Source organism: Polypterus senegalus, chromosome 14 (genome assembly GCF_016835505.1).
Source record: "Polypterus senegalus isolate Bchr_013 chromosome 14, ASM1683550v1, whole genome shotgun sequence".
Lineage (NCBI taxonomy): Eukaryota > Metazoa > Chordata > Cladistia > Polypteriformes > Polypteridae > Polypterus > Polypterus senegalus.
This window is the reverse complement of record NC_053167.1, coordinates 94176600-94188840: the sequence shown is the minus strand read 5'-3', so window position 1 is coordinate 94188840 and position 12241 is coordinate 94176600. Positions and strand designations below refer to the sequence as shown.

Here is a 12241-nt window from a genome sequence, read left to right as displayed (position 1 = left end):
TTTTCATGGGAATTGTTACATATGCATAATAGACCTAACTATTTTACATTAATTAAAAAATAGTAAAACGTAATAAATTAAAAGAAAATAATGTTTCATGTTGCATTAGAGGTATTCACTGCGTTATATGTTTTCATTCTGTTTGACTTTGAAATTAACATGCAAATACTTTTTAAACTTACACTTTTACGGTAAAATTTCAGCAAAAACAATATTTGGAATTAACTTTTTGTCAATATCGCACTGAATTTTGATTCCGTGTTTGGACTTACATCATGACAATGCACTGTAACACAACGTATAACTGCCCGTGAGTGAATATCGTTTCTTTCTCTCTAATAAATAAACCGACTTTTTGAAATGTTTGTCCCTGTGATTTGTTAATTGTCATAGCAAAAGCTATTCTAATGGGAAACTGTAAACATTTTAATACGAATAGCATTCAAGATCTCCTTTGGTGTCTAATGTTATCCACGGAAGATGTACTACATTACCTTTTCTTATCGCCTGTTAAAATTGTACATGTCAAAATTGTTCGACCAATTTTGAATACAACTAATCTTGACCTATTGCATAGCTCATCACTCATACATAAATTACACGGTAACATTAAGATACATCCTTCTTTCAACAGTAATTTGGCTGGCGCAAGACCAGACAGTGTTAACATTTGTAGATATCCTACGGGATATTGTAAGTTGATGTTTTCATTTTCTGCATCATCACCACCAACTGTTTCAGTATAATCTATTGATATGCATTTAACCAATATGCCGTGTAACTGAGCAACAATTTTTGCGTGAATTCGTTTGACTTCATCGTTTCTCTGTGCTAGTATTACTCATTTCTTCTGTTGATAACACTTGGGGATGAAAGTCTTCAATAAGATTTGGAAATCATTTTTTTAATTGGGAACTTAAAGTGAGGAAAGCTTAAAAATTTACAAGAGCTGAGAGAGCAGGAACTGTGTCTGACAAAAGTATTCACACAAATGAGAGTGAGAGGACTGTGGGTGTGGACCGTTAACCTGAAATGGTTGGGAAGAGGGTGGGACTTGAAAAAATCTCTTGGCAATAGTCTTATCTTGAGATTTTCTTTTATAATAGAGAGATGTAATTATAGATGAGCACATGTTCCAAACATAACATGGAGTTGTCTATTTCTGCAGTCAGGTCATAGCTGAAAACTGTAATTCTTGAAGTATATATATATTGCTGTTCAAAACATGTGCAATTTTTTATTTATATATTGCTGTTCAAAACTTGTGCAATTTTTTATTTTAGGTGAAAATAAGGTATAAAAAATTAATATTAAATTAAGCCTGCTAATTGTTTTTGAATGTCACTTCTTTTTCTGGAATTTGAATTAAAAAATATTTGTTCTCTAACAATTTGTCTTTTTTAGTTTGGCAAAGAAGATCAAAAATATTCTACTAAGGATTTTGCCTGTGAAGTTTCCCCCTATCTACTTCCAGTTATAAATAATTATGTGGTCCCAGTTCCACCTCCTTCTAGAAAAGAAAAGAATTCAAAGGGAAAACCAAAGGGAACAGTCGGGGGTAGAAGGCTGCGGCCCACAACTGCACCAAATTTGCTGGGTGTAACAAAGGTAGACGTTTTTTAATTGTCTGTGCTGTTAATGAAAAATAGAAGTAAATAATAAAGAAAATGCTTTCATAATAGAAACAAGGGTATTTTGTGCCTTTCAGGAGTCTACCAAATATCACAAAAACGTAATTCACAGTAATGTAGTATTAACTATGGTGTATTTTGGAAGAACTGTCCATTTGACGTTTGAGGCTCTAGGGCTAATTAAAGAAGAAGTGAAAATTCTACAACAGCACTGTGGTGGAGAAAATCTATGCATTTACCATGGAAACCTATCAGTAGGAGGTTAGTGCCCTAAATCAAATCTTAAAAAAGCAATGTTCAGAAAGATTGCAACTAGATTCATGCTGCCCTTTTGTCTAATCAGTTGAGTAATCTTAATATTTTATAAAGCTACTAAGAACATGGTAAAAGCTAATGTCTTACAGTGTCAAATAACTAAATAATACCTGTGTTTAATAGAATTGCTAAAAAGTCCTAAGCTTTATTTGTAAAAATCAGTTTTTCAGTGAGCTCATATTTCTTTCAGTGATAGAAAAAGTTTTTTAAAATTTTCCATTTTTGATGCAATCATTAAGGGCCTGGCACCATGCTGGGGAGTGAAGGGGTTTGGGTCAAAATACTTATTTTTTATGAAATAATTTTCGAACACTAGTATTACTTACTTAATTTGCACTCAGAGAAATATAATTTATAAGTGGTTAGATAGCTACACCAACTTAAGGTTCACTCAGAAAGCAACATGGCAGCACAACGCAGTTCCTCATCTGTCCAATGCATATTAAATGAGACTCCATGCTGTATTAAAACACCACAAACTAAATAAAAAAGTAAAATGAAAAAATGAAGTAAAAAAGCAGTTTACATGCATTTCAAACAAAATGATTTACAGCAATTTCTCAATGTATGTGTATTTGTTATAGAGTAAAGTGCATTGCAGTACTAATAATTTTACTTTCATCATTAGTCTGTATTTTTACAACACAGAGTTTTGTCAGTGAGTAATCTTTGTTAGTTTTCTGCTCATTGATACTAGGAGTTAGTCACCTGGATTATTGCAGTGGCTTAGTTTCAAATGAAATATCACTGCCCATTCAGAATTTCAGATGAACCCTGCAATATTTTCCTATGCACCGGCCTTGACTATATTTATACCTGAATCACTTGGTGAGGATCGCTTGGTGAGACGAGAGTTGAGGACTGAACAGTCAACTTTCAAGTATAAACCAGTGCCATGAACCAGCAGATGTTGTTAGATATCTAATTAACTGTTTGTAATGAAATGAAATGGTGTTTAATTTATGATGTTGAGAGAAAATATCCTGGACCACAGATCCACTAAAAAGAATAACTGTTATTTTGTACTTTTAAATATATAAAACGGATGCTGTTGTGCAGAATCTTTAAGAGTTGCAAAGGAATTTCCATATGGTTAAAAAGATCCCAACATTTAGAGTACAGTAATGGTTAAAGAGAACATAAATAATGAATTCTGATTTGATTTCAGTCATTTCAATTACTGAAACATATAGGTGCTTTATATATTCACTAGACATTAAGCCCGTTACAATAACGGGCGCTAGAACAGTAGTGCATAAACATTAGTAGGAACAGTCTATATTAAATGGCAAGGGACCTTGACCTCATTCTGTTTCTTGTCTTAATTTTTTTTTGTCAAAAATATTTTTGCAAGAAGCCTAAAGTAAAATAATAATAAAAATAAAATAGAAACGTATATGACAATACAGTAAGTATAATTAATATTGCCTTAGTGTAAAACTTTGTAACAATCTGTAATACACAATATCTGAAGGAGATATTTAGGAAAAATTTTCTATTTTTTTACCTCATGAAATTTTTCTATAAAATTTCATTATAGACAACATTTCTTGTAAATATTCTGTCTGAGTTTGGCAAGAGTTTGCCTTGTTCAGGACCATCTACAACCTTGACAACAACATCTGGAAAACTTCTAACTCTTGATAATGCAACATATAACTGACCATGGCTGAATACTGGTTCTGGCAAGTAAATGCCAACTTTTTGTAAGGTTTGCTCTTCTGAGTCTTTCTCTTTTAGCGTTTTTCTGACGCTCATTTTCTTTTTCTTCAATCGATCTATTTGCTTGTATTTTTCTTTGTCTTTCAGCCTTTCTTTTGTTGATGTTTACTTGTTGAGCTGACCGTTCTTCCAGGAGATGTTGCTTATATAGGATTTGATTGTCTGTGTCTTTTGTCCTACTTGACATGTCCTTTTTTTTTGGGTGGCATGTTGTTAGTAGATATGTCCGTAATATTTTCTCTTACAGTAATACTGGCTTGTATGTGGCTGTAATATGTGTCAGTGTATTGTGTGCCTTTAAATTTCTCTCGCAGTAATACTGGTTTGTATTTCCGTAAAATGCCTGTAATTTTCTCTGACAGTAATACTGTCTTTGATGTCCGTAATATGACTTTAATTTTCTGTCACAACAGTGGGCAATCGGCATAGTGTCTCCAGCACCTGATGTAATGTGTGGCATGCAGTTGATAATTGTGACTGTGTCATCTCCCCAGCAAGTACTGTGCAGTTCCCCAGCAAGTATTTTAATCTATGCTGGCGTGTAGCTGATTATTGTATGTGTAGCGTCTCCCCAGCAACGGATTTTATGTGCGCAGCCGCGACTACCTAATCAGCACTCTCCCCAGCAATGATGTCTTTTATTTGCTTATCATGCGCTGCCGCGGCAAGGCCATTCACTGTGTGCCCAGCTTCCAGTGTGTGTGCTTTATTTGCTTATTATGCGCTGCCGCGGATAGGCCATTCACTGTGTGCCCAGCTTCAGTGTGTGTGTGTCCCAAGTTGTCGTGCGCATGGGCGGGGCACGGTGTGATGTGCGCGCCACGCAGCATGCACTTCACCAGAAGACACACACACACGGACACCTGGACACACACAGGGCTTTTATTAAAGAGGATAATTTATATATTTCATTTTTATAAGTAATCATGTAGACAGAAAAATGTATCTCATAATTATCAATAGTTTTTCTCTGTAGATGTATTTTAGTGAGTGTTTTTATTTACATGTATTTTGTCTAGTGTATACGTATTTTCCCTGTCTTTATTAAGGATCATGCTGCTTAAGAGTAAGACTAGTTCTCTAGTAGTCAAAATCTCTTACAGGGGTCAGTTTTTATAGACAGCCTGTACGTAATATAAATAAAGCAAGCAATGCAAAATAATAAAGCAATGACTGCTCTTCAGCTTCTAGGCATTCATCTCTGCAGGGGTTAAATTGTGCTTTGCTGTTTGTTATTGGTATATGTGTGTTAAATATTTGTATTTTTATGCTAAAAGAAAAGAGACCGGTTAAAAGACACATGCAGAGACACGTGGTGCGTGTGTGATGAAGACTAAAATGGCACCTTTATGGTGTATAATCTGCCATTTTAACTATGTGGGGACATTGATTTCATTTCAGAGTACAGTAGATAGATCAAAATTCTTTTATTTCCTTGGCTGGCATGGGATTTTATTGATGTTTTTGGAAATCTGTTATATATTGGTTATAAAGTGTGCTAATATTCACTCTGTATAAAGTGTAAACTAACATGATATCAAAAACAAAAACTAGACAAATAACTGACAATCACTCTTGTATATAGTTTACATCATTGCAATGGAAATTAAGATAGACATTATGACTGCATTAAGACCTGAAGGCAATATTCAACTTTTCAAGAGAAGTGTATATTCTTGCCTGTTTTGTGTGTAATGATTGTGCTGAAAAATAAATGTTTTTTTTTAATTACAGAAACATTTCAGTTTATCTCAAAGAGACATCATGGCTTTCCATTCAGCCTTAGTTTTTACGTCGATGGGTTACTAGTTGATAGGCTCAGTTCTTGCTGTGAATTTAAACATCGAAGAGGATCTAGGCTTGGTGGGAAAAATGGCCCTTTTGGCTTTCTCAACATTGAAGGAGCTACACCCTGTTACAAGTAGGAGATTGCTAAGTTTCAATTATGTGTAAAAATGATGCATATCACAATCTTTTTGTAACTTCAGTGTGTTTTTTTTATTATGTTTGGTGTAAAACATACTATAAAGTACAAATAACATTATGTACTGAAAATATAGACTACTGCATTCAGCATTTGTAAAGAACATTTATCATCATTTCTGATTTAAGCATTAGATACATTCTACCTTTTGTGTTACCCAAATTTACTATACAAATGCAGATGAAATATTTACATAGCAGGTTGAAATATAGTATGTCACATGCATAAGCACATATTGTGTGTCGCAGTCATCACCTTGTTTCTAAACCAAACCTTCTGGTTTTATATTTACTTAATATTCCCTATTTAATTTTGCCAACAGTTTTAACCTACAGCTTTGGTCAGAAATTGCTGATTGTGCACCTAATATTATTTTTGGTTTTATTTTAATTATACATTAGGTATCAAACTATTTGCGAAGACAAAACAAAACAGATCATATTTGTTCTAGCAATAAGGTCAAGTGGGGTTTCATGACAAGCCAATGCTTTGTTCAACATTTGAAGAGTGGCAGCATTTTTTCAGTGTAGACACATAGAATTTGGGATATGCCAGTTTCAAATAATAAAATAATAAATTTATAAATGTTAAAGCATATTGTTTCATATTGTGTCACTGTATAGCTTATATGTATGCATTGCTTTGTTTAACATTAGAATTACCAGAGCCTACGAAAAAACTTGTAAATCTGTCCCACCTTAAATTGCTTCTTAAAATTGTTCATAGCTCTCCACCAGCGTCTTTTGTCATCTAAATGTGCTGATAAAAATCAGGCTGCAAGCAGCGGCTATTCCATCCCCACCGACTTAGAGCGTGCACAAACTTCTCCCAGCTCATGCCTTGATTGATTTTCTGGGAGTGAAATTGAGTTTTAGAGTGGAAATAGTAGATCATTGTTTGGAAAACACGCATTTCATGTCTGTTCCGTTTCTACAGTAATCTGTGTAAACACATTGTTAAAACAGAAACGTTTTTTATATTCTACTAGTAGATGACAAAATGTAGGCATAAACTATATAATGTATGAAGCCTGAAGTATCAAAGAAATATTTTCACAAAAGATACAAATCTAACACAACAATTGCGCTTTTATTCAAAAGTATAACTGCAGAAACAAAAAGCCGCCTTTACATGCGACATTGACACCCGTTTATTATGACAGCCTCCGTGGCGCAATAGAATCAGCTGCCGATTGGGAACCAAAAGGTCGCAAGTTCGATCCTGCACCACTCTACTCTTTTAGAATAAAACATACATTTGATTTCAGTCTGTAACAGCCAGTGTAATTTATGATACTTGTAAAGGTTAGCTTTTTTTTTTCCCTTCTACATCGTAGCAAGAATGCACATACCATTGCTTGCATACTAAAGTGTCAGCAGGTTTCGTGGCACACGAAAAGTCACAAAGTGTGCAGAGGGCATCCTCAAAAATGTGTGTAATGCCACGAAAAGTGCCTGCTGACACTTTAGTATGCAAGCAATGGTATGTGCATTCTTGCTCCGATGTAGAAGGGAGCTGAGTTTACCATGGTTACAGCGCGTCTATTTGAAAACAGCAGTGTTGGATGCGGGGGTGGGGTGTGTTTGGGCTTGTGAACACGGCTGAGATAATAAAACTGACTTAAAAAAAAAACAAAGCTAACCTTTACAAGTATCATAAATTACACCGGCTGTTACAGACTGAAATCAAATGTATGTTTTTATTCTAAAACAGTAAGATGAAGAGCAGTTTACTTCTCAAAACGGAGTGGTGCAGGATCAAACTCGCGACCTTTTAGTTCCCAGTCAGCAGCTGATTCTATTGCGCCATGGAGGCTGTCATAATAAACAGGTGTCAATGTCGCATGTTAAGGCAGCTTTTTGTTTCTGCAGTTATATTTTTAAATTAAAAGCGCAATTGTTAGATGTTGTTGTTGTTAGATTTGTATCTTTTGTGAAAATATTTCATTGATACTTCAGACTTCATACATTATATAGTTTATGCCTACATTTTGTCATCTACTAGTAGAATATAAAAAATTTTGTTTTAACAATGTGTTTACACAGATTACTGTAGAAACGGAACAGACATGAAATGAGTGTGTTCCAAACAACGATCTATTATTTCCACTCTAAAACTCCACTCCACTCCCAGAAAATCAATCAAGGCATGAGCTGGGAGAAGTTTGTGCACGTTCAAAGTCGGTGGGGGGATGGAATAGCCGGCTGCTTGCAGCCTGATTTTTATCAGCACATTTAGATGACAAAAGATGCTGGCGGAGAGCTGTGAACGATTTTAAGAAGCGATTTAAGGTGGGACGGATTTACGAGTTTTTTCGTAGGCTCTGGTAATTCTAGTGTTAAATGAAACAGATTGAAGTATTGTGATGATCAAATTTTAGTAGTGATAAGTTTCATGAAATATTTAATAGTCTATCTATTCACATGACTATGAATGCATAGTAGGAATCGGGGTGGGACCCAAGGCTATTGCTGGACTCATCAATGCATGTAAACCTAACCTAACCTGACCTTTATATAACTGGAATATGGAAGTAAACTAGAATCCCCTAGAATTGACGCATAGAGACAAGAAAAATGTGCAAACTCTAGGCCAAGAAGCAAGCTCAAGGCTAAAAAGCTTTGTGGCAGTCGTAGTAATTACTGCATAATTATTACACTGTTCACGAACAGATTATATATTTGAATGAAATATTTATAGATAATCTCTTTTTCTGTTTCTACAGTATAAATAATCAGATTCAACAAATATGACAAAAAAGTTTTTTCACCTGCCTTATAATACTTTTGTTGTGTGACTGTTAAGTAAATAGTCATTTGGTAGCCATATTTGGATGGATAGCATTCCAAATCCAAGCATTTGTTTTGAAACATTATTTAGCTCTCCTGAGCCTCTATTACTGTACTGTTTTTTTTTTTTTAAATAAAAATCATCTTTCTTTGATAAAATGAACATAATTGCCAAGATTAGAGAGAAAAGTGAGTGATTTGTGAGTAGTTAGATGTATTTAAAAATGTAGGCACTTTATAAATTATCTTAAAGTACCTACCGGTAATTGAAAATAATTTAAGGTATAAACAGCAATTCTTGATAACAGCTGTAAGTTTTAAGATATTAAAAATAAATCAGGAGTAGTGAAAGATTCTCTAGTCAAATTAGTGGTGAGGAAAATACAAGTTGATAAGTAACATGTGTACCTGATGACTGATGAAGAAAGTGAGAAATAAGTGTCCTAAAATGGACACTGTATTGAGCAGTATGGGTATGAGTGCTTCTTTCAAAGTACCTCAATGTCTGGTTTCAGTTATAAATGCACTGACTTTAAATGCCTTTTTTGTTTGTTTTTTTTTTTTTCTTCAAATTCTACACTGTTTCTCATAGCAGTGCTTTTTTATGATTTCTTGATGATGACACAGTTTAGCATTGATGAATATCTGTCATACAAAGAGTTATTTGGTTTTAAAAGCCATTTGTGAAAGATATTTTATATCTTTAGGTGTATTATTTCAATGGGATTAGATAAAAAGCCAACTCCTCCTAAAAGAATGAAGGAAGAGAGCGACGAGAAGACACAAAAAGATGACGGTGAGAGACAAAGCTTAAAGAAAATTAACCTTTTAATGATAACTTTGTAACAGTGTGCACAGTAGTAACAATCATGACTAGCATGCATGATAGTAATATTTACAAAGTAATATACAAAAAAAACTAGACTAACTTTTATTGTCTACCTTGATTGTTTAGAATATGAAGAGGATTTTGAAGGGGATGCAGAAGTCAAAGTGAAAAAGGAATCGGATATTGAAAGCAATGAGTCAGGTTCAGATAAAGGAAAGACAATGAGCGATGAAGAGAAGGCAAGCTATTCTGGTTCTGAGTCAGAGTATGATGACAAATCAGGTTTGTTTCCTTTTTTAATCTGTTCTCTCATATTTACAATTCAGTAACAGATAATGATAATTATTGGCCGTCCATTATAGCTTAGTTTTTATGTTTACAGTTGATAAGAAGTTTTAAATGTACATTTTTTTGTTCTGGTGACTAATGCATGTTCAGAAAAAAGTATTTTCAAAGAGTTTTTACGTCGTAAGTCAATACTTTTCAGTATAGATAGAATAGTACTATTTCTTTTCCATAATGAAAAACCATAAATGTTTTTGTGATATCCCACTTTTGAGCAGGATCGCCCTATGTACATATATATATAACCCAAAACATATTTATTGTGAGACAAATCTTTTTTGATTTATAAAATTACATGCCAGGTCAATAATATAATACCACAGTCTCCTCTAATTATCTTGAAGGAAAAATCTACCTATGTAATTATAATAATCTTTTTAATTACTCTTATTCTTTCCCCATACTCCACTGCCTACCCTAATTTCTAAACCCACATACTAAATGCCAAACAGAGCTTTGTCCTCCTCCCAAGGGCCAGTTTACATTTGTAAACATGTCCTTAGCAGTATCTGATGTTTCCTCATTAGTAAGATGGATTTTGTGAAGTGAAATATAAATCAGTGGTTAAAAAATGATATGCTTCCCTCAGCTCCTACCTAGTCATGTTTTAATTTATGTTGAAATGTACATTTTATTTATAAAATTATCTGTATGGCTTCTTAAAAAGAATCATAAAATGTAATATACCGATGACTAGGAAAATCACAGTAATAGAATTATTTTATAATTTTATTATGACAATTTTAAAAACATGAATAGAAGCATAGATTATTGCTGTGAAAAATGAAGCCGTCGTCTGCTTCACCACAGCAAATCTCCATGAAAGGTTCTGTCTAGAAATATTTTGGACAGATTCAAAAGCTTCAGTCTAATGTGTTTGTCAATGCCTGTTTATATTCACTTTTTTCTTGCATGACTTGATAATCATGTGGCAAACACTTCTTCCTATCTATTTCTCTGGTCTTCCTAGCTCAAAACCTGTGCTGTCTTAAAATTCTTCAAATGTGCCCAAACATCTGATGTGCCACTGCCCTTTTCCAGAAAGGGGATCACATTGAACCTGCTGGATTCTGGAGCTGTTCCACGAACCAGCTAAGCTGCTTTCATAGTCCTGTTGCCTAAGCTGTACTGTTTTAGCTGCACTGCAGTGAAAACTCAGAAGCACAGCCCCTTTGATGGATGAATTCCCTGGACTGTCTACTGGCTTCCGGTGCTAAGCTAAGCAGCAGCTTATTGAACTTTTAGAGAGTGTAGACTAGTTAGAAGGCAAGGTTTCTTCCTGTGTCTAGCTTGTCTGTAGCCTTGTCTTTTTAGTAGTTCTTTATCTCCACACCAATACATTAATAAGGTGAAGTCTTGTGTATTTGCTGAAGATGAAATGTGCATGGATGACTTTCTGGTTTACTTTTCTTAAAGATGTAAGATGAACTTTCTCATTTTTTTGCAATGATGTTTAGAAATAAGGTAATAACATGATTTTTTTCCCAACATTTAATTTACAATAACCTCCTTTTGAGAGGCGATAACCAAAATGAGAATTTCACAATCAGTTTCTTGAATCCTGACATACATTTCTAATTGTTTGATTTTCAATAATTTGTGAATTGGGACTGTAAAACCTTTAATAGTAAAATCCAACAAACCTAGTTCAACACTCAACAGACAGAATGGACAAATCTCCTTGTAAGCTGTACAACAAAATTAATGTCCTGAGTTCGAATCCCATGCCCTGTCACACTCTCTGTAGAGTTTGCACATTCTTCATGTGTTTGTGCGAGTTTTCCTCAAGGGACTCCAAAAAAACATGCTGGCTAGATTCAGTATCAGTGTGCCTCATGCAGGGCTGTTTCCTCCCGAGATAAGCTCTGCCCCACTAAAGCCATGCATTAGATTAAGTGGGTTTGAGAATGTTATATTAATTGTCCATATTTTCTCATTAATGTTAGATCATATTATGTTGTTTTTAAGATATGAGCTCCTAGCATGATTTGCAGGTCTGTTTTTTGTTAAACTGTAAGAGGGTAGTACAGTAATTACCACTTCTTTAATTATAAAGTTCATCTTGATCACTATCTGAATGCTTTCTTTTAGAAGTTTTAATACTCTACTTGTATGCTTTTTCCTTTGGGTACTGGTTTTGGACTGGTATGAGTGAACATGGCTTCTAGTGAGCCTTCCTGGCTCACTCCTTATGATAAACACTATAGGGGCAGACTAGAGTGGTTCCAAAAACAGCTAAGCTGCTTTCATAGCCTTTTTGCATAAGCTGTACTGTTCAGCTGCATTGGTGTGACAAATCAAAAACAGTGCACCATTGTTAAATGACTTCTCAGGACTGTCAGCTGGCTTCCAGTACTAAGATGAACAGCATCACATTGAACTTCATTGAAAAGTGTAGGCTAGTGACAAGATGAAGTTTATGCCTGTGCCTTGGCACTGTGTGTTTTTTGTCTTTGTCTCTGCCCTTGTCTTTTTTGGCAGCCGTTTTACCTTCTCGCCAGCATACCAGTAAAGTGTGACAACTCGAAGCTTTGTTTGCTGAAGATTAAATATATGTGGAGAACTTTCTAGTTTCTTTTTCTTTTGGATGCAAGGTAAATTTTCTCATTTTGCAGTGCCGTTTAGA

The 12241-nt window shown here is 34.5% G+C and overlaps 1 protein-coding gene across 1 annotated transcript in view; it reads left to right on the top strand.

The window, feature by feature from the left end:
* Positions 1-12241, top strand: part of erich3 (glutamate-rich 3) — a 151008-nt gene that overhangs the window by 130122 nt on the left and 8645 nt on the right. Inside the window, exons 8-12 of the mRNA XM_039734657.1 lie at positions 1405-1608; positions 1709-1892; positions 5403-5589; positions 9149-9237; positions 9397-9552. Of these exons, the coding sequence (XP_039590591.1) occupies positions 1405-1608; positions 1709-1892; positions 5403-5589; positions 9149-9237; positions 9397-9552 (820 nt within the window). The remainder of the gene's footprint in view (positions 1-1404; positions 1609-1708; positions 1893-5402; positions 5590-9148; positions 9238-9396; positions 9553-12241) is intronic.